Raw genomic sequence first — 23,969 nt, forward strand, 5'->3', positions numbered from 1 at the left:
GGAAAACTACCAAACTTTTGGCCCCCATTCAAAACAAAAGATCAGAGAGCTTGTTTATGGGCTTCTTTGGCATGCTTTTAGTGAAAATTGCTGAGCGAGGACCACAACTTAAAAGTATGAAATCTTGCATCTTTTGTCGCTGTCCTTTTAGGTCGGAAAGGAAAAGGTGCTTTATTCACTGCCACAGAGGAAGGAAATATGTTGTTGTTGTTTCTTATTTTATTCGACTTCATCAAGTTTCTTTCACCTGAGATAATGATGAAGGATGAGCCGTATTTAGTAGTTTTCCAACAAGGAGTAAGGTATACCAGATTATACTTCTCTTTTCTTTTTGTGCTTGCATTAATTTTGCAGGGTGTCATCAAACTGCAGACAACTCATCCATGGAACCAACTAATTTCACACATATCGAAGACGGGCTAAAGATGTGTCAATAGATTTTCCCCATCTTTTTATTGTTGGTTACAACGATGTAATTGATGGGCATGCCTACAATAAGAGTATTTTCTGGTACTTAATATGGACGGTATGAAATCTGATTGCGCAAAAAAGTTGAATTTGCTTAGTATATAGAAAATTAAGGACTGCTTTCATTAAGGACTGTAAGGAATTCCACTCGTCACTGGCGCACACGCGCACAGTGTGCAGACACACACACACACGCGTGCGCACGCGCACGGTAGGTGGCCTAATCTCAATCAGACGGCATTCCTCCTGCATGCGATCTTTGGATTCCAGAGCAAATTAAGCAAAAGCATGGTTACTTGGCCGAGTTGCAAGCAGCTAGTTATTTGTTGAGATTTGGAAAAGCACTTGAGAGGCCAGAAGGGGACAATCATGTAAAGCCATATACAACTTTAGATGAGCTTATAGGCCATCCACTTGTTCACTACAGCCTAACAACTTCATCCACTGAGAAAAAGTGCTCTTTTGGGATGGGGGATGTAAAGATGTTTGCATTAGTACTTTCAAAACACACACACACACACACACACATATATATATATATATATATATGTGTGCGTGTGTGTGTGTATCCTAGACCACTTATGTCGGGGATAAAAACAAGACAAAAAAGATTTTAAACAAAACATGAGCATTATACAATTTTTGTAAATACTAATTCATAGCAAAACATGTTTTAACTCAAGTTGTTTTTACAAAAAAACACTTATTTTTCCACTATCAAAAGTTTGATGTTATAATAGTCGTTCATTTTTTTATTACCAAAAAAGTATGTTAAACTAAAAAAAATGAGTGATTTAGTGTACGATTCTCATTAAAACATTATAAGATCATACCTATGTGGCTAGATTATACAAAAAAAAAATTAGCAATCAATTTTTAATCGTCCCTGACCTACTATAGTCTGGGATCTACCAATTACTATATATATACACACAACGAGAAGCTGCAACATGTGAAGAAGATTCTTGAACTTCAATTGTAGAAGCATCGCACCTATGACTCGATGGGTTGTGATGATCGATCACATTTGAAAGTGAGGAAACAACGTGCAATCTCGCAATCCTTCAGTTGGGTGGGAGCGTCAATCCGAAGCGCTGCTATGAAGAAGTTCTTGGCTGCACAGAAGTGTCTTTCGCGTTACTGAATGGAGCTATTCCGACTAAAATATTTTTAGAGATAACTTAGTCAATAATGTTTTATTGCACATATTAACCAGAATAAAAAAAAAAAACTGAAGGTACAAGAGCCAGTTAATATCATCTATGTTTTTTTTCTTTAAGAGAACAAAAAATATTGCAGAACAAAGTAAGGAAAGATTGTAAACTGAATGGGCTAATATAAAAAACAGGACTTTATTGAGGTTATACTAGATAAATGGTTTGAATTTGGTGGCGTATTAAGAAGGCATCGGGCCCATTTGATGGGCACAAAATAAATTTCTGGAATCAAAATTCCAGAATCATTACCTTGCAAGCGTTACAATTCCAGCCCTGCTTTCTTAACCAGTGCTTGACGGACAGGAAATAAAATTCCTGAAGAACCTAACCATGTTTGATGGGAAAAAATATATGAAAGCCTTGCATTTTCGTGAATTCAAAATGTGAAAACCTTGTTTGCACAGCCCCTAGATCTCACCCTCGCCCTCTCTCCATCTCTCTCTCGTGTAGAAAATTGCTTCACCGATCCAACTGGACCAACCCTTCGCTCAACATCGATTTTCTCCAAGAAGACAAGCAGCGGTAAATTAAATCACTTTGAACATTTCCAAGCCTAGCTTGAAACAGGATGTGTGCGTCTAAGCACAGGAGCTTCCGAAACGCAGACCATCTTCTACAAATCAACCTTACAAAATGAATCTGGGCGGCGTGTAGGAGCGGCCAGGTCGAAATATATTATAACTTCCAAGTATGAGGCTTCCTGCAGGAAATTGATCAGATAATAAGAATAAGATTGAACCTAATTGGGTTTTCACTTGCTAGTTTTCTGACAAAATGGAAACTTAGTGACAAAAATGGCTGACAAAATACATGCATTTTTACTCATTAGAAAGAAATCAACACAAAACTTTAGATCATCACTTAATAGAAAGAAATCAACTAAAATATTTTAGATCGACATTAACTATATGCTCTGCTGATTACTGCAACTATTGCAGAACGGTTAAACTTTGGAAGGAACTGACCAAGCAGCTTGACATGTGGCTGGATCGGTTCATAAAAATTGCATCTGTACACAGTGACATTAGTAATTAATACTAGTAACCAGATTGCAGAAATCCGGCATGCTTTAACGAGGTAATATCTTTAACATAAAATTCGTACCGTTTTTATCGACAACACGACTCAAGAGTTGTATCATAAAAAATTTGACATCAGCCAATCATTTTTCAATCGAAAATCTGCCACTACGGGAATTTGGGTATTGCCAACAAAAGCCCGGTGTACCTTCACTGGGGATTGAGCTTCAGCTTTTTAAATTCAAGAGATCCATATCAGTACTTTTCAGCCAGCATATCAGAGGATTAATTAGATCTTGACGACCTAATGTTAAAATAAACTAAATAACCGCTCTTATCTATTCAATTATTGAATGCCCACTGTGAATTAAGCATTTAATAAGAAGAGGAAAAACTGGTAGCTAACATGGGAATCATCTAGATTTTCAATTCAAAAAGAGATTATTAGGTGGAGATTAAGTTGTAAGTGTAGAACTATTTTCTACAACTCTGAATTAACCCTCAAAGGCAAAATTGGTTTTCTTTAACTAAACTCACTTGTTTACTTCTTTTTTCTCTTTTTTCCTTTAAAGGGTATTCTGTAAACTTGGAAACAGCTTGGTTTTTATATCTACAACTTAATCTCTATCATCTAACCTCCTTGAAATCAAGGTTCCAAATGATTCTCATCAAGTTTGTTATACAAGGTTCTGGTAGCTACACATTTTCCTAAGAAAAGAGACAAAGTTCAATAAATTAAAGCCCTGAGAATATATATATATATATATATATATATATATATATATATATATATATATATATATATATATATATATATACACGTTGGAAGGCTGATTTTTTCAACACTTGTTTTCTCATTCTCTCGCCTATTTTCTCTCTTTTTGTCTACCTTCAGATTGGTCAATACTAATAAATAAGAAAAAAACTTGAAAATTCAGCCTTTCATGTTTCGAGTGAGCGAGAGGATCATCTCACTGCCCAAAGCGAGGCCCTAAGGCCCCATCGGTGTCAGTGATAGAATGGTACACCCTTCAACTTGGATGTCACGTCCTACCACCTAGAGACCTGTCTTATACAAGCCTCTAGCCCGACCAGCATCCAGCCTTTTATGTTTGTGTGTGTGTGGTTAAATGCTAATTTTAGTCCCACCTTGTGTGTGTGCTTAAGAATTCTAAACTATGTGGCAAATAGTAAAAATTAATAATCAAATGAATAAGCACCATACATCTTTACTAAAAGCACTAGGAATCGTAATTGAATTACAAACTGTCACTAATGTTCATGTGACGTGATCGGTTTTAATTGTTAGCCATCTACCATATATATATATATATATATATATATATATATATATATATATTAATTACTTAATTAATGGGAGTGACAAAAGTGTTCTTATTGCTCGCGTCCCTGAAAATGACCTCAGGTTGTCTACCTTCCAAGTTAACAATCTCCACTTCACTGGAAGAGGGAGACCATCTTCCACAGAAAAGAAAGGTGACACGCAAGCAATGCTCACAACCTAGAAGTAATAAAAAGACAGTCTTCTATTTGATCTGTCTTACGTTTCCGATAGTACAAGGTTAATAAGTACTATGACTAGAATATTATAAGTGATAAGTTAGGCTTTGGTTTTAAATTGAAGTTTCCTTGTGAGTACGGATCCGTTACATTTCTATATACGAGCTAACTAAATTCATCCTTGAAAACTAAAATGCAACCCATTTCACTTGAAGTGTTGTCTGATCCGATCTTATATCCTTTCATCCACAACATTCTAAGATCTTATAATACATGGGACGTTTTGTCTGATCAGGTCAATGTAACGATTAACTAATCGCATCCGCTATCCAACGAACTCATCTCCGTTCAAAATCATGCACAGTAAATGATTAACTTCTTTACTGTTTGGAGGTTTTGGTGGTTCCACTGCACAAAGTTTAACTGGAATCCAGTTTTCATATGTTTGGCTGTAAGCTATCCGCAATATTTCCAATTTTTGTTCAGTGCCAGATATGGTGTTCCCAAACCATGACGAAATTCATCCTTGTGGTTAAGCAACAGGATTCTCCACGGGAAAGACGATGGTAATATGGGATAAGAGGAAGAGTTCCCCTCCTCAAAGCATTAGGATGAGAAAGAGGGGGGAGGATGTTTGAAGAAAAACCAATTAGGTGGGTCTGCTTAAGTCTCTGCAACTTGTCTGTCTAAAGATGAAAACAGAACAAAAAATATTTTCAGCAATGTCTTCTTTTTCATGCAAAAGTTAGTATGTAGCATCATTTTGCCAGTAGGAGAAGCATGATGGAAAATAATGGCTTGGGGTGTTGGGCAATCGAGCATTCTTCTGATGGGTGAGGCCCACTACCTAGAAAGGAGGCTGCCGGCATGCAGTAATTCTACCTAAGGCACGTAGAGTGCTTGATTCCCCGTGCTCTCATTTGCAGTTCGCTGTGGAGAAGTTAGACGGGAGGTGGGAAGGAAGAGAGAGATGGATGCGGTTCTTGGGAGTCAGAAGCTTTCCTAGATGATGGAGTGCAAACGAAGCTGCGTTTTGGCAGCCTTTTCTCTGCTTGCCAGCTTGGCTCTTCAGATATAGTGGGCCGAGCGCCATTCGAGGTCTTGAGTGCATTTCTATTTAAATGGGGAACCCCCTCCGTCTTTTCCCGCCATTGCTCTGTTATCATCCTCCTCTGTTTCACGGGCGGCTTCGCTTGCTCTTCTCTACGATGGCCGGTGCGAGAATAGTATTCGTTGTGGCGTTTGCTGTGATTGGGCAACTGTGCAGCCTCACGTGCATTCTTGCCTCTGAGGAGGAGAGCTTGAATGGTGTAGGTCGTGGTGGCGGTGGTGGACTCCATGGCTTGAACGTTAAGAATGAGAGTGGCATCGGGTTTTCATCACAGGTAAGCGGCACCGTGGGCAATGGTGAGCGGAAGCAAATTAACGTTGCAGACTCGAAAAACGGGTTCTCAAGTGGTGGCGGTGGCGGTGGCGGCGGTGGCAGTGGTGGTGGTGGTGGAGGTGGAGGCGGAGGTGGAGGAGGAGGTCCAAAAGGAAGTGGCTGTAGAAGTGGAAGCGGTGGTGGAGGAGGCGGTGGAGGCGGGAAGGGAGGTGGCAGTGGGGGTGGAAAGGGAAGTGGTTGTGGTGGAAGTGGAAGTGGCAGTGGGGAAGGAGATGGAAAAGGAGGAGGAGGTGGTGGTGGTGGTGGAGGAGGAGGAGGTGGTGGTGGTGGTGGAGGAAAATCTGGAGGCGGAGGTGGCGGCAGAGGTGGAAGTGGAGGTGGAGGAAAATCTGGAGGCGGAGGTGGCGGCAGAGGTGGAAGTGGAGGTGGTGCCTGTGGATGCGGATACGGGTGGGGATGGGGATGGGGATGGGGAGGTGGCGGCGGTGGTGGGGGAGAAGGAGGAGGTGGTGGTGGTGGTGGTGGTGGTGGTAGTAGTAGTAGTGGTTGTGGCGGCGGTGGGGGAGGCGGAGGAGGGAAGCGGACCTCTGGGGGAGGGTCTGTTGGTGGGTCAAACTACCTTACAGCTGCAAATTTAGGCCCTCGTCAGAGGAGATACGGTAGGAGGCTTGCTATAGGAGAGTATGCACACTGCATGGGCGTTGGTGCATGCAGGGGCATGACCTTGATGTGTCCTGCCTTCTGCGACGGTTACTGTGCTTATGATTGTGATAACATGTGTAGGGCCCTCTGCATCCCCGACCAGGTGCATTTTCCCCTTCACCAACAGTTCTCAGTTTCCTTTTTTACTGCCCTTACTTAGAACTCCATATAAGTTTAACCTGGATATAACTACAACGAAGTAAGAAGATCCTGGTTTTAATCTGTTGGTTTCTTTTCATTGTTAATAGGGCAACAACATTTATTATAAATCTTTAGTTGCATGGTAATGACAATTTGTTCATGAAACTTGCAGGCTTGAAAACTAGAATAATGGAGTCGGAAGCAAAGATTTTTTCTACTGTGCCAACAAGCGTTCATCTTGTGGATGTAAACCATCTCCTTGAATTGTTTGGACCAGTCTAGGATTTCTTGACGGCTTGTGACAGTAGGACCTAAGAGTGCCCTGTTGGAGTATCGTGTTTCTCATCATGATTTGAAATAAAAGAATTTGTGTCTGCCTAAAAAGGGGTCTGCAGTTTCGATTCTGAAGATATGTGGGTGGTTTTTTATTTGCTTTGAGAAGATTTTGAGGTGAATGAAGGTTCAACTTTTTATTGTGAGTAACTGAGTTTGTCAAAAAATATGGATTTCGGTTAATGTCTGCAAAACTTTATATGTGAAAAACATGAAATAACAAGAGCATCAGTAGAAGCTTCTGCAACTCCAAACCTGATATGGAGAGAAATTTGAATGAGATTACACGGTATAGCTGGCCGGTTATTCGAGATGGATATATATATATTATATACTAGAAATCTGATTTCTGTACTCAAGCCCAGATCTAGATTTTTAAGGCTGAACTAATTAGATGATTCCGTGATAAACTCTCACATCGGCATCTGAACTGGATCTGACCTACTTACATCGCTTGCCTTAGAAAGTGCTTCTCTAGCCCAGACCACCAAAATTTGACAGTTCACAACTTACAAGGCTGTGCCAAGCATATTTAGAAGGTGCGACATTCATGTTTTAACAAGTTGCATATCACAGCTCCAGCAGTCCAGCTAGAGCACCCGCTGTATATAGAAAGTTTCATACTCCATCAAATGAATTCTAAGCTTCCATACGAGGCCAAGATTTATAATGGGTTCCAGAGATTTATTTGTCTTTTGAAACAGAGCGGTTTAGGAAAAAATGGATGTCCAACATGCAAAACTAGGGAGGAGTAAGTACAATATACCCAATACTTGAAAGGAGCAAACCGGAATTGGGTGACCTTTCGTCATGGACCTCCTCCTCATATAGATTACAATACTTCTGTAGATTCATTTGCACTTGTACATCTCAGCATAATAACTAATGAAGATCATCAATTTCTTCAATTAAATAATCCTATACTTGAAGCATTCTGGCCTGCTAAAGTAATCATTTTCTGTTAAAAAACAGAGTATCGGCACCATTTCTAGGAAAAACACCGGAATATATGTGTGATGACACACCGCCATTAATATTATGTTTGTTGTACGTGGAATTGTTAATTCCTTGCACCTGTTCGTCTGAAAAAAATTGCATTCATCTACACGACTATATCAGGCAGCCGTTAACAGAAAATCTCCCAGGAGTTCACTTGCCCAACTTGTCAATCTCATGCCAGTGAATTGCTTCAGTTATTATCCTCTTAAATTAGATAAGTCGCTGAAAATAAATCAAAGGCTTTCTCGGTTTATTTTTTGACTTTGACATTTTTCTGTCGACCTCAACTATAACCTGAACAACGAAATTAGTGGACTGAAACAGAGAACAGAAAAATTCTATGTGCAAGAAGTTGTGGATGCTAAGGCTGCTGTTCACTGTTTCATGCTATCATTTTCCCTTTGTCATAGTACGACCTTCTCGTTTGTGGCTTAAATTTTGCTACACGCTCACTTTTTTTTTTCCAATATTTCGAGAATGGCAAACCAAATTTTGGGTGGGAAACGACCAGCCACTCCATACCTAGCCGGTTCTGCAACTGTGAAATTTAAAGGTAGTCCCTTAGACACTAACAACCTTCACCCGAGAATTTTGCTTAACAGGCGACAACGAGGTTTGAACCCATGACAATTTTATGCAACGTGCAGATTGACCACTTGAAGCATCTGCAATGTTATTGAGAATTACTGTTTGAAAAGTTCCACACGAAAATTTTTTCTTTTACCTGTACGACACATTAGATTGTTTTCCGAGAGAAAGAGAGAACTTTGAACATGTGAAAGGAACTTTCGTGTGAGAAACAGTTGTTCTCTTGTGATGGAAGTTTCAATTGCCGGGGGCCTTTTACACCTACCTAACCCAGTAACCCTCCTCTGATTCGTCACTCTTCTGGTCCTTATCTTTCAACCTTTGTTTGCCAATAATGCATTAATATTCAATGTGTAATCTGCACCTTTTCTTTAAAATCAAGATAACGAACTAGTAAATTTCATCACTGTCAACATGCTGATTCAAGCATGGGTGTAACTAATTTAGTCTCGTAATTAGTCCACTTTCAGATTAAATAATTCATGGTGCTGGATCAGATATGCCTTCTTCCAGTTCAATAGCAAATAAACGCATCAGCACTGTGATGACGCTTCTGGTGGCTGAATCGGAAGGAAAATTAGCGCTTCTAGAAGGCCATAGTTTTCATGATGGAATTATTTTTCTGATCATAATTTCACCAGACATGGCACAAGCACTTAAACTAGAGGGCCGAGTCGAGGGACGGCTAGTCGCCTACTCTTGATTTACATCAGGCCATTCAGTTTATCTATGAAGAGAGAGAGAGAAAGCATTGACCATGAGTGCAACTATGGATCCTGGAAGGAAACAAGATGAAAAGTAGGCCAACATGACGACGTTGTGGGATACTGGTGACCCTTTCAAGCTGTTATTTCAACATCAATTGGGGAACCCCTGTAAGATAACTTCTGTCAATATTTTGGTTCTAGATTGTTCATACACTTTACTTGCACGAATTCTTCAAACTAAATCAATTTTCTGAAGACCTAATAAACTTACGAGAACATGAACGAAGTTCCTTGTCAAGGAGGGTGCAAGTTGTAGTTCGGCGCGGACCTGGTTCTTGTGTTAATACACCAGGGCAAGCTTCTGTTTATGTGGAAATAGAAGTTTATGGGTTGCCTTTCGTAGATTTTTGGTGCATGTACAAGCACATCATAACCTTTTGGGAGATTGGATTGGCATGATATAATGCAAACACTTGCTGATCATATTCATAAAACAAAACGCTGGAAACACTAATTCTGCAGAACAAAATCTTAACAAATATATATCCTTTCTACTCCTGTTGTGCCATGCTACTGACACGGGAAATTCTACAGTCATGCAGTTCTAGCAGGTGGCACTTCCGCATCAAGTTATACAGAAGCTTTCTCAAGCACCTCTTTACCATTACAAAGGACCAGCTATTATCTCCTTACCTTCCACTAGTATCAAAAGATATTTCCAATCTTTGTGAAGGTGAATCCAAACACAATTCCTCAGCCTTAGACAGCATATAAACTATATCTCCCATGCCGGGCCTTGCTGATGCTTCCTTCTGTATGCAGGCCATAGCAATAGCCACAACACTCATCACACTCTTCATGGAGCAAGCGCCACTCTCCATTAGGGAACCATCCAACCATGTCCTTACTATCTCCTCTCTATCAGTATCACCATTGTCCAACATCCCCTGTATCTCCATCCACAGCAGCTTCCCACCTTCTCCAACCGCAAGACGGCCGGAGACCAGCTCCAGCAGCACCACACCGAAGGCAAATACATCCATCTTCGTCGTCACTACACCATCCAACAGATATTCTGGCGCCATGTAACCTTGAGTCCCAACAATGTGTCTTGTGATCGCATTGCAACCAGACTTGGCTAAGCCGAAATTGGCAATCTTGGCCCTCATGTTTCTGTCGAGCAGTATGTTGCTGCTCTTGACATCCTTGTGGACAACACTCGGTTGAGTGTGCTCATGGATGTAATTGAGGCCACTAGCAACATCTACAGCAATCTGAACTCTGGTTTTCCAGTTGAATAGCTTCCTGGTTTGAAGCCATGAGTAGAGAGATCCATTCTCCACATACTCATAGATCAAGTAGCATTCACCTTCTGAAGCATCAATGCAGAACCCGTCCAACCTCACCAGGTTGCTGTGATTTACCTTCTGCAGGATCCTGAGCTCCTCTGAGACGTCAGATTTCATCTTCTTCACGGCAAACACTTCGTCACCGATGGTGGCCTTGTACACATGGCCTTTGATTAAAGAATCCGGATGAAAATCACTTGTGGCGTTGCGAAGGTCTTGAAGAGAGTAGAGGTTATATTTGTCTAGACATTGTGAGATATCTGCAAGGAAATCTTTATTGGAAACGAGGGGCTTGAGATGGTGATTAACAGAGGAGTAGGCACGTCCATCCTCTGCGTAGGAAGAGAACGCCATGGATCCCCTTTTCCCAATTTTGGATTCCTCGGTCTTTTTTCTCCGCATCCAGACCACACAAAACAGAACAACAAAGAGTATCAAGAGGATGCCGCAGACACCCAGCAAGACGGAGAGGACTACAACAAGACCGCTATTCCTTTTTGAAGAGGAATTCCCTGGTGGAACCTGCGAAGGACTAGAGGGTGAAAGGGCCGGACCAGATGGGGAGTCGGCTGAGAGAATTGAGGAAATTGAGAAACTGGAACTAAGATGGTATCGTAAGGAACAAGTTTAGACAGTCCACCATTTACCGAGATGATGTCCTGAACACTTGAATTGAACATGGTGGCTACGGAACGAAGCGTGTCGCCAGCCTCGACAACGTAAGTGATTAGGGAATTCAGACCTTTTCGCAACTGGCTCGGCGTCGGGCACCGGCATCGGATGGGGAAGACGACCATGACGCCGATGTCGAGGTTAGTAGGGATGAGGGTGGGGTTTGCTGCTTCAACTGCCTGGTACGTAGTGAGGTTTCCAAAGGAAACGGTGGAGACCAAGTAGAAGGTGTCCCCCCCTTTGATCTGGTAGGTGATGTTGGCCTGAGAAAGGTTGCCCATGCAATCACAGTTGATGGGGATGAGAAGTTTCTGGCCATCCACAAGGGGAGATGTCTCAGAAGAGAGGTTGCTGGCCTGTTTGATGGATAGCATGCTAACACCAAAGAGATCACTTATGGCTGAGAGATTGGCAAAAAGAGGGGATTGAGCTCTGTAGAAGGCCATGGTCTGGCATGGTTGCCGGTTAGATTGATTGGGGCAGGTGTAGCCTATGATGGAGGAGATATTTTCCGTGGGTGTCTGAGACTGGGAGGGTTGTGGGAAGAGAGAAACAAGGAAGAAAGTGACGGGGAGGGAGAGGCACAGAAGAGAGCGGCCCATCCTGCTACTGCCTGCTAGTCACCGCTTTCTTTTGTCTATATATAAGTTTATAACATCGTCAGATCCATCGCTTTTGGGTTTTAAAAGGTTTTTTCTGTATAATACGACGACTTGTTTTTCGAGACGACTTGTTTTGTTCGAAAAAAAAAAAAGCAAAAAAAAGGGTAATCATTTTGAAAAATTAATAAAACACTAAAAATTAAGAAATTAATAAAAACATATTGCTTTCGAATCTAAGCTCATCTTTGGACAATTTATCTAGTTCTTAAAATGCAAAAATATTTCTTAATTATTATTTGATGTGCTTGTAAAGCCAACATGAACTGAACACCTGTTTTACGTTTGGCATGTTGTTTCCACCATTCACTCAACATTAGATTGATTCATGAATTTAGATTCCCATACCGATCAACCATTCTCTTACTAAATTATCCCATCTTTCTTACATTGTCATGAGTTTTATAATTGCGAAAGAAGATTGAATGTCTGTTTCCAATCCTTAATAAACGATCTGTGATTCCAACTCCCTTGAACAATATGAATTTCGGCTCAACCCCACTCCAGTTGAGATTAATTAAACTAATTACAAAATACAAACAGATGCTGAAAAATCAGCACCAGACAAGAAAAAGTTACCTCCCCAGATGCATCAGAAATCAAGGTAGGCACACGCAGTCCCCAAATTCTCTTCGTCGCGGCTGAAGGCAATCCAAGACTCCAAGTTTCAATGGTTTTCCCCCAAATCAAAACTGCTAATGCAGCCTCTTCCCCATCCCAAAACTCGTTTTTCTTTCAACTCTACAATACAATTGTCTCCAAAAAAAAAACGAGGGTTTCCTTCTTCCTGTTTTGGCATTAAAACATTTGCATTTTACTCTCATGCGACCGTTTACAAAAAATGTCAAACGAACTATAAATAAGATTTGAAAATTTCGCGTCTTCTGTACTGTGCCGGTTTTTTTTTAGAAAAATGAAATATTTTTACAGTTTTATTGTTAAAAAATATTCCACGTGTCTTTTTAAAAAAAGGATGCAATATATAATATGTATATAGATCAGAAGAGTTGGTAAAAGGAGGAAATGACAGGTATCTTACAGAAAGAAAGAGAAAAAAAGATTTTAAAAATACCATCTTACGGAAAAATACAAATTCATTAACAAAATTGAGTGACTAAGACATATAAGACTGAATCCTTCTCCTTGGGGATCACCATCTCCTACCAACTTCACAATTATTTCAGAGTAAGGGACCACAATTAATGCAGTACTTTTCTTTAGTTGGTGAAGTTATTTATTTCCATTAGCCGGTCAATACGGCTTGACTTAAGAAGCATGACTTTTGCTGTAAACATCTTGACTTAAAAAGGCAACAAAATTATTGTTAAGCTGAAGCATTACACCATTAATGTCCTTTTCCCCCCCAGTTTTCCTTCTTTTCTTGGAAAAAAGAAAGAAAAATTATTTGCATATTTTTAAATATTTATTTAGTAAAAACTAGCTTTGCATACAAGACGAAGACCATACTTTTATGTTCTTTTAAGTTTCTGGTTTTCTTCAGAACTTGGGTCTTTCGTGTCCTAGAAGTTGAATTTTCATTCATGAGTTTTTTTTCAACACGCAAGTTGCTGAACTAAGTAACAACTAATCAACATGTACATTAATCCAGAATAAAAACGTAAACATCATTGCAGGATAATTCATGCAAGTAGAGATGTATGGGGCAGTAAAAGGTTTGAAAATAAACAGTTTCCACCCAATGTCATCGATTAAGTCTCAACATTCCTTCAAATCGTTTGCTCTCCTTCATTCTCAATTAGAGCACACTCTGCTCTCATACCCATTCGCTTTCAAGCTTCGACCTTCGCTCTCCTCGCACTAGTAGCAGCCACAGATCCATTGGCCTCGTTGTCGTCGTTGTCACATGTCTTTCTTCCTCCCATGATCTTCCCATGACAACCGTTGTCTTCCTCTATCACTACACAGACACAGTTATTTAGAGTGTCAATAAATCCGATTTTGATCCAACATTCCACCAAACCATATATATATATAAAAAAAGAAAGATAATAGAAAACAAATTTTGACATCCGATTAAGAATTCGGATATAAGAAATGACATCACCCAACCACCATCCCTGTCGACAGCCATATATTGACCATTTCCTTTCTGTTACCTTTCCAATTCTCCGATCTGTAAGCTTCCTTGCAGCTCTGCCAGATAGATAGTTCTGGGAAAAGTTCTGGTGAAGTCTTACCGCCAAGCCCCATTGATCAATTGGTTTCTTCCCCACCATAGTTGCCAACAGACTGTCAAAGATGCCCCCCTAGCAGACCAACAGCCAGTGGGGTTTTGAACTTCACCTTCATCCAAGTTTTATCACTAGATTCCATACTAGAGAGGATACCTTGCGATTTGGCATGATGTGGCAATTACTTTCCTCTCCTCCATCGCCTGCGAAGACTGCATATGTTTGCCAGGCAGACACCATATTTTTTGAGGCCGTCTAAGTGGGTACTAGTTTTCACAAGGCTACAAACAAAAACCAACTTGTTCTAGGAGGAACCTTGCTAGACCAGATATCTGCTCTCCAATTTCCGTCTATGGCTGTAAGCCTTGTAGCTTCATAGATATCTCCTGCTCTAAAGGACTTGGTCTCTCTAGAATCCCACACATTCTCGTCTCTACTGTCATCGAGATGAAGACTGCATAAGGTGGATTTATCATGAATAGTTATGAATGCATTGTGTAAAACCCACGACGTTAATCCTTCCGTTTTCTTTTGAAACTGCCCATTTTCATTATAAAAGGAATAATATGGAAAGAAGACGAATGATTTTCTAACTGAAAAGAATTAAAGGGATGAGAAAGGAAATCAAAAGGCCGTTTCCTTTCTTGTGAGAAACTGAAAAGAAAAAAACGGATGACAATTAAGAAGGCCTGTAGAGGGTTATTTAACCCCATGTTTCAGAAAATGATCATTTCTTTTACTGCATTCACAGAGGAAAAAGCTCAACGGCAAAGACTTTGAGAGAAAGAGGGAGAAGGTGAGGAAGAGATCCTCATTTGTGCTGCTGGAAAGGAACAAGAAGCAAAAAGAGGTTGCTGTTGGAAATCAATCTCGATTAGAAGGTATGGGGATTTTCTACCATGATTGAAGCATGAAGCCATGTATTTTGATTTCTTACGGATACATATATACTTAAAAGATGAATCCATGTATGGGAAGATTCAACTATGAATAGAGCATGAAGCCGTGTATTTCTGATTTCTTTTAGAAGCTATATCTATGTAGATCTATTTTTCTTGGTGCATGAAAATGAATATATGCATGAGTTGGAGTATGGGGATTTTCAGTTATGGATGAGACATGAAGTCTTGGTATTTTCTGCTGGATAGATATAATTATATTCATGTTATAATAGTGAATCTCTATATTTATATGCCTGGATGCTAGTCCACTGTGAGGTGTTTTTGATGCACAATGTGTTTAGTACAATGTTCTTAGCTAGAGGCATTTCTGATTTCTTAGAAACGAAGCATGCTAGATACAGATATGCAGTGGAAGGCATGAAACATCAGGTTATGTGTATTTTCACATCTTCTAAATACGTTCTGCATGTGTCTTTGTTTCCCATAGGTGTAGCGACTAACAATTGATAAGGCATATTCTTTCTTTCTAACTTTAAAAGTTCAGCAAAACTCTTAGCAACAAAAGAATGCGATGCTCCAGAATCAAACAAAACATGAGCCCAATGAGATTGTACAAGAAGGGTACCTTCACCTATGTCAGTAGGTTTCAACTCTTCAACCGTGGTCGCGTAAACTCTGCCAGGTACCTTCTTTTCTGCTGGCTGATTGGTTGCACTACGCCTCTGCTCTACCTCTTTCTTCTTTGGGCACTCACGAATAAAATGACCTTGTGCTCCACAGTAAAGACATGCTCCGATATCTCTGTAACATGGTTTACCAGGATGTTGGTGATGACACTTGGGGCATTCACTGTCCCCCCTGGATGTCGATGGCCTCTGTCTCTTGAATCTGTCCCATTGGTTTCCCCTGTCACTACGCCTTCTCTTAAACATGTCAGGTCCCGACCTGGGTCGCAGAGATTCACTCTTCCTATCTGTCCCTTGCATCCTGTTCCAGCCTTCCTCAAGACGTGTGGCCATGTCGATAGCGTCGTCTAGATCCCTCGGACGACTACTAATTACTTGGTTCTGCAACCCGTCTTTAAGTCCTCTGACGAACTTATTTGCTCGGTCCGCATCAGTAGTATACACATGGAGGCAATATTTTTCCAGATGTCTGAATTTGACGACGTACTCATGCAAACTCAAACTCCCTTGCTGAAGCTCCAAGAATTCTTGCATGCGTTTCTCCCGTGTGAAAGTTGGGATATAGGCATGTGTGAAGGCTTCCTTGAATTCTGCCCAAGTCGCTTCGTGATTTGCGAACTTCAATTCCCGTTGAGTCCGCCACCATTCCTTAGCATCTCTTTTTAGCATAAAAGTTCCATATCGAACCTTCTTGTTGTCAGGCACTTCCAGGGTGGAAAAGATTTCCTCAGTTTCTATTATCCACTGTTCAGCATCATCAGCTGTGCCTTTCCCATGGAACGTCGGAGGGTGCAAGCTCATAAACTGTTGGTGAGTTACTCCCCTTGCCTCACCATTAGTCGTTCTGTTTATATCCGTACTTGTTCCTCCTGAAGATGTATTCTGCGTCAGGCCATACATCAATCCTGTCATCATCTGCAAAGTGTTCATGATGAATGTCTGTTGTTGTTGGATGTTTCTGCCAGGCGTCCTAGGTCCAGTAGGATGAGCCTCTGTGTTCCGGTTTCCATTGTTGCGAGGAGTTCTCCTTCCTCCACTAACACTCCCTCCTCTAGTGCGTTCCATTGAACTACACCGCACAGAGAAAATAATTATGAATACATAAAGCACTTTTTTAAAACTACCACAAAAATATGAAACTCAATTTTCACATCGAAATCTAAACACCCTTCTTTAACAGGTTTGGATGACCTTCCTCTACTTGTGATTGACACTGGCATTGGACATGGACTCTAGACACTGTGCTCTGATACCAAAGTTGTCACGACCCAATTTTTGACAACAATTTTTTTTTTTTTTTTTATTATTAACATAAATCATAGCGGAAGCAACACTGAGTCATGACCAAAACATAAACAAATGCACCATATTAAAATAAAACATATGGACCCAAACAACTAAAATAAACACAAGTCCCCAAAACCGACGCAGTGTCCAGAATGCCAATGCCCGTCCATCACAAGACCAAGGTCGTCACTCCAAAGCCAAAATCTATCAAGGACTACCTGTAGAGATAGAAAGAAAGGTCAGAATTCCTCTGAGTATGAGAAAATCCAGCCATGAATGAAACATGGCCCAAAATAATGTTTAATTTCGTATAACGATTCCAAAAAGGCCTTATAAACTACAATCCATAGGTTTTCTAAAACTTAACACATATCATATCACCAAAGACAGAATGAGGTGTGCACAACCTCCAAATTTTCGTAGGCTTCCAACCGTGGTTCTCTGACAATGTCATGGTCATCGTGCCGAGCAACAGAAATCCCCGTGGGCACTCACGGGCAGAACAGAACATCTCTTCACCAGGCGATCCAACGGATCGAGGGCACCTGAAGTGAAGCCTCCTGAGATATCCCAGATCGCCGCTGCAGCAGCATGGTCTCTCTAGGAACCCGGGTGGAGAGACCAAGAGTCTCGCTCCCAAACAGAAACAGAACAGAATCCCGAGCCCTTGTGCCGCCCAATACCCTGTGGGCCCTCCAGTACAGCCAGAGGAGTGTGACCACTACCTCCCGGGACGAAACCAAACACTGGGTAAAACAGAAAGCTCGCACTCGCATAAACCATCGCACAAAACCCACGTTTCGCCTTCGAATTTCAAAAGTGGGGGTTTCTCCTTACTAGACCTTGTCTAATACCCCTCTCAAAAACCGCCCTCGGGCTCGGTTTCCCAAACAGAATAATTCAACCATTTTAAATCTTAATTTAATGGCACCAAAACAAAATCGATAATACGTGCACTAATATAAAGCATATCACATCCAGACTAAACACAACAATCACCATTTCAAAACAAGGGGGTTCAATACCCTTATTCCTGAAATTTAAATAATACAAAAGGTACCACATAGCAATAATGCATAAAATTACTGTTTTTCCATCAAAATTGCAACCAAATTTATAAAAGCCCTCTTTTGACAATTTTAAGAATTCCAAAAGTACTGATTCACAATTTCGAAAGAGTTCTTTGGTTCTTATGGAAAATAACTTTTTGCGGACCTCTTTTCTGAAGATGTTTTTAGCAAAAACGTCTGAAGATGTTTTTAGCAAAAACGTGGCGGCCTGAATGATTAAAAATTTTAACAGCCTTTTCGTAAATTTTGATTAAGAGGTGGACCCGCTTTGTAATTTTTAAGTTTTGATATAAAAACCAAACCCACTCGTTTTCTTCATTTCTCACCCTCGTTTTCTCTCTCTTCGAGGGCTGCTCCGTCCTCTTCTTCCTCTCGTTCTACCGACGGTGGAGCTTCCACCGTTCTGCCTCAATCAAAACCAGAAAGGGAAAGTTCTCCGCCTCACGCGGGATCTAGCTTTCGGCTCTGCTGCTGCGCCTACCGTCTGTCCGACGCTCCCATCTGCCACCGCATCCTCTGCTCTCGTTTTCTTTTTCTCCACTCTACCACCGTGAGGAAGATGACCTCCCGAACCATAAGCGTCTCTCTTCGTTCCCACTTTAGTTGCGACGTGGATAAATCGGCAGCAAGGAGGAGCAACATGGGGAGGCCTGCGTCTTCAATGTCGTGTTAATCTCTTTCCCCCAAATCGCCTCTGCTGCAACTACGGGAGAGACAACTAGTCCCCCGTCCATAGGTGACTGATTCCACTAATTGCTGGCGGCACTTCCTTCCCTTTATCTTATTTGTTACTGAGTTTAGGTTTAACTTAAGACGAGCGGAGCAAGCCCGCCCTCTGTCGGTGAAGCCTCGGACTGCTCTTCTTTTATTTGTTTTCTATTTGGTATGACAGCAGATTCGGGAAGACCACTGAGTTTTCCTCCTTTTTTTTTTTTGCATACATTATGGCCAGACCCTTCGTGAGGGTGCTGATATTTATTTTTTTTGTAGCCCCTTTAAATTTTCTGATGCAGCCCTTATCGCATATATGCATGCTCTGTTTTAACGTTGGACGTAGTCTCCGTTTCTCACAGTTCAAATGAAAATACACATAACCTGATGTTTCATGCCTTCCACTGCATATCTGTATCTAGCATGCTTCGTTTCTAAGAAATCAGAAATGCCTCTAGCTAAGAACATTGTACTAAACACATTGTGCATCAAAAACACCTCACAGTGGACTCGCATCCAGGCATATAAATATAGAGATTCACTATTATAACATGAATATAATTATATCTATCCAGCAGAAAATACCAAGACTTCATGTCTCATCCATAACTGAAAATCCCCATACTCCAACTCATGCATATATTCATTTTCATGCACCAAGAAAAATAGATCTACATAGATATAGCTTCTAAAAGAAATCAGAAATACACGGCTTCATGCTCTATTCATAGTTGAATCTTCCCATACATGGATTCATCTTTTAAGTATATATGTATCCGTAAGAAATCAAAATACATGGCTTCATGTTTCATTCATGGCTGGATTTTCTCATACTCAGAGGAATTCTGACCTTTCTTTCTATCTCTACAGGTAGTCCTTGATAGATTTTGGCTTTGGAGTGACGACCTTGGTCTTGTGATGGACGGGCATTGGCATTCTGGACACTGCGTCGGTTTTGGGGACTTGTGTTTATTTTAGTTGTTTGGGTCCATATGTTTTATTTTAATACGATGCATTTGTTTATGTTTTGGTCATGACTCAGTGTTGCTTCCGCTATGATTTATGTTAATAATAAAAAAAAAAAAAAATTGTTGTTAAAAATTAGGTCGTGACAACTTTGGTATCAGAAATACATGAACATTTATTACCAGCACAGTTAGTGGTAATGAATATGTTGGGGTATGACGTAATCCTAGGAATGGATTGGTTATACCATCACTACGCAACGATAGATTGCAGAAAAAAGAAGCTGAAGATTCAGTTGGAGAATGGTCAAAGGATCGAATTTAGGGTAAAAACACCTCAAGATCAAAGAAAGTTAGTTGTCTCAGCATTTACGGCAAGGAAATACATGGAAAATGGGTGCACTGCATATTTGGTTAGCATGGACGCAATCGAGCAGAAATTAAAACCCATTAGTGAGGTGCATACGGTGAAGGACTATGCAGACGTGTTTCCTGAAGATTTACCTGGATTACCTCCTGTACGAGAGGTGGAGTTTGGCATCGAATTGATACCAGGAACTGCACCTATTTCTAAGGCTCCATACAGAATGGCACCAGCAGAACTAAAAGAATTAAAGAAACAGATCCAAGATTTGACCAGCAAAGGATTTATTCGTCCAAGTGTGTCACCTTGGGGAGCACCGGTCTTGTTTGTAAAGAAAAAAGATGGGTCAATGCGGTTGTGTATTGACTATCGCATGTTGAATCAGGTTACAATCAAGAACAAATATCCATTGCCTAGAATCGAAGATTTATTCGATCAATTAAAGGAAGCAAAGGTGTTTTCTAAGATAGACTTGAGGTCGGGATACCATCAATTGCGAATTAAGGAAGAAGATATTCCCAAAACAGCATTTCGCACACGTTATGGGCATTATGAGTTTCGAGTGATGCCTTTTGGACTCACAAATGCCCCAGCAGCTTTTATGGGTCTCATGAATCGGATATTTCATGAGTACTTAGACCGATTCGTTATAGTATTCATTGATGATGTGCTAGTATACTCCGAGTGTGAAGCGATGCATGCGGCACATCTCGAGTTAGTGATGAGGATTTTGAGAGAAAATCAACTGTATGCCAAATATTCCAAGTGTGAGTTTTGGCTTGACAAAGTGAATTTCTTGGGACATGTAATATCTAAGGAGGGAGTGGCAGTTGATCCGGCCAAAGTGGAAGCTGTACAACAATGGAATGCGCCAACTAATGTGTCAGAAATCAGAAGTTTTCTTGGCTTGGCAGGTTACTACAGAAAGTTCATCAAGGATTTTTCGAAGATTGCAACTCCATTGACTAAATTGTTACGGAAAGGAGTGAAATTTACGTGGACAGAGGATTGTCAGAAGAATTTTCAGATGTTGAAAGACAGTTTGACTAGTGCCCCAATTCTAACCCTGCCAAATGGGAGGAAAGGATTTGTGGTGTATACCGATGCTTCGGGAACAGGATATGGAGCGGTGCTTATGCAAAAGGACAATGTTATAGCTTATGCCTCTAGACAACTAAAACAACACGAGAAGAACTATCCAACACATGATTTGGAATTAGGAGCGGTGGTGTTTGCACTAAAAATATGGAGACATTACCTCTATGGTGTGGAATTTGAAGTATTTTCTGACCATAAATCCCTCAAATATTTGTTCTCGCAGAAAGAATTAAACCTAAGACAAAGAAGATGGCTGGAATATCTCAAAGATTACGACTTTGAAATAAAGTATCATCCAGGAAAGGCCAATGTGGTAGCCGATGCACTCAGCAGAAAGACGACTGCTAAAGCTAGTGGACTATTAATGCAGACATGGAATTTGGTGGAAGACTTGGAAAAATGGCATCCATTGCGAGATGATAATGGAAATGTGAAGTGTGCAGGAATAATTCGAGATAGCTTCCTTGATGAAATTATTGAGAAACAAAAACAGAGCCCGGAATATGCGAAGTTGAAACTTGAGTGTCACAAGAAAGAAGAAACTCCTTATTTTGAGGACGAGGATGGATCCGTGTGGTTCAATGGTAGATTGTGGGTTCCGAATGATCCTGAAGTGAAGAACAAGTTATTAGAAGAGGCACACAAGACAAGATACACCATACATCCAGGAAGCACAAAGATGTATCAAAATTTAAGGATAAACTTCTGGTGGCCAGGAATGAAGAAAGAGATTGCTGAGTTCGTCTCACGATGCTTGGTGTGTCAACAGGTTAAAGTGGAACATCAGAAACCAGGTGGATTGATGCAACAGATAGAAATTCCTCAATGGAAATGGGAAGACATCACCATGGACTTTGTAGTGGGGTTACCACGTACTCGACGACAACACGATGCTATTTGGGTAGTGGTTGACCGCCTAACAAAATCTGCACATTTTCTTCCGATCAAGATTTCACAATCACTAGAAAGTCTGGCAGATTTGTATGTGGATGAAATTGTGAGACTTCATGGAATCCCTAAATCAATAATCTCTGACAGAGATCCAAGATTTACATCTAAGTTTTGGGGAAGGTTACAGGAAGCATTGGGAACAAAATTGAAACTGAGTACAGCATTTCATCCGCAGACAGATGGACAGTCTGAGCGAACCATCCAGACTCTTGAAGATATGTTAAGGGCTTGTGTTTTGCAATGGAAGGGTGAATGGGACAAACATGTGAAGTTGGCTGAATTTGCCTACAACAACAGCTATCACTCTAGCATTGGAATGGCTCCGTTTGAAGCTCTTTATGGCCGATCTTGTAGATCACCATCATGTTGGACAGAGATAGGAGACAACAAGATTGAGGATCCTTTGGTGATTCAACACTACACTGATCAAGTCAATATGATTAGAAAGAAACTTTTGGCTGCTCAGAGTCGACAAAAGAGTTATGCAGACCAACGACGAAGAGAGTTGGCTTTTGAAGCAGGAGATCATGTCTTTGTCAAGATATCACCCACCAAAAGTGTTTTTCGATTCGGAAAGAAGGGAAAATTGAGCCCAAGATACATTGGTCCATTCGAGATTTTGGAAAAAGTTGGAGAGGTTGCATATCGAATTGCACTTCCACCGCAGTATAGTCATGTTCATCCAGTGTTTCACGTGTCGATGTTAAGGAAGTATGTACCTGATCCTTCGCATGTGATAGACTATGAAGAAGTCGATTTGCAAGAGGACTTGACAACCGATGAAAAGCCGTTTCGAATCATAGACCGAAAGGAGCATGTATTGCGAAAGAAGACAATCCCACTAGTTCAAGTGGAATGGCAGCATCATGGCATCAAAGAATGCACGTGGGAGCCAGAAGAAGACATGAGAAAGAGTTACCCTCAATTGTTTCAATAAGGTACGCTCAAATTTCGAGGACGAAATTTCTTTTTAGAGGGGGAGGATGTAAAACCCACGACGTTAATCCTTCCGTTTTCTTTTGAAACTGCCCATTTTCATTATAAAAGGAATAATATGGAAAGAAGACGAATGATTTTCTAACTGAAAAGAATTAAAGGGATGAGAAAGGAAATCAAGAGGCCGTTTCCTTTCTTGTGAGAAACTGAAAAGAAAAAAACGGATGACAATTAAGAAGGCCTGTAGAGGGTTATTTAACCCCATGTTTCAGAAAATGATCATTTCTTTTACTGCATTCACAGAGGAAAAAGCTCAACGGCAAAGACTTTGAGAGAAAGAGGGAGAAGGTGAGGAAGAGATCCTCATTTGTGCTGCTGGAAAGGAACAAGAAGCAAAAAGAGGTTGCTGTTGGAAATCAATCTCGATTAGAAGGTATGGGGATTTTCTGCCATGATTGAAGCATGAAGCCATGTATTTTGATTTCTTACGGATACATATATACTTAAAAGATGAATCCATGTATGGGAAGATTCAACTATGAATAGAGCATGAAGCCGTGTATTTCTGATTTCTTTTAGAAGCTATATCTATGTAGATCTATTTTTCTTGGTGCATGAAAATGAATATATGCATGAGTTGGAGTATGGGGATTTTCAGTTATGGATGAGACATGAAGTCTTGGTATTTTCTGCTGGATAGATATAATTATATTCATGTTATAATAGTGAATCTTTATATTTATATGCCTGGATGCGAGTCCACTGTGAGGTGTTTTTGATGCACAATGTGTTTAGTACAATGTTCTTAGCTAGAGGCATTTCTGATTTCTTAGAAACGAAGCATGCTAGATACAGATATGCAGTGGAAGGCATGAAACATCAGGTTATGTGTATTTTCATTTGAACTGTGAGAAACGGAGACTACGTCCAACGTTAAAACAGAGCATGCATATATGCGATAAGGGCTGCATCAGAAAATTTAAAGGGGCTACAAAAAAAATAAATATCAGCACCCTCACGAAAGGTCTGGCCATAATGTATGCAAAAA

At 40.6% G+C, this 23,969-nt stretch overlaps 1 protein-coding gene and 1 long non-coding RNA gene across 2 annotated transcripts; one reads left to right on the plus strand and one right to left on the minus strand.

Moving 5' to 3' along the window:
• The first annotated feature begins 6,174 nt into the window (after positions 1-6,174).
• Positions 6,175-6,836, plus strand: LOC126410404 (uncharacterized). The gene is made up of 2 exons (XR_007574331.1): positions 6,175-6,414; positions 6,625-6,836. It is a non-coding gene; the product is annotated as an uncharacterized LOC126410404 (long non-coding RNA).
• A 2,704-nt stretch (positions 6,837-9,540) lies between these two features.
• LOC116261533 (serine/threonine receptor-like kinase NFP) lies at positions 9,541-11,730 on the minus strand. Its single transcript, XM_031640338.2, is given in 2 exon segments — positions 9,541-11,006; positions 11,009-11,730. Coding segments are annotated over 2 exon segments (1,932 nt in total). The 5' UTR covers positions 11,703-11,730; the 3' UTR covers positions 9,541-9,768.
• Positions 11,731-23,969: the final 12,239 nt, after the last annotated feature.

Source organism: Nymphaea colorata, chromosome 9, assembly GCF_008831285.2.
Source record: "Nymphaea colorata isolate Beijing-Zhang1983 chromosome 9, ASM883128v2, whole genome shotgun sequence".
In the NCBI taxonomy this organism is placed as follows: domain Eukaryota; kingdom Viridiplantae; phylum Streptophyta; class Magnoliopsida; order Nymphaeales; family Nymphaeaceae; genus Nymphaea; species Nymphaea colorata.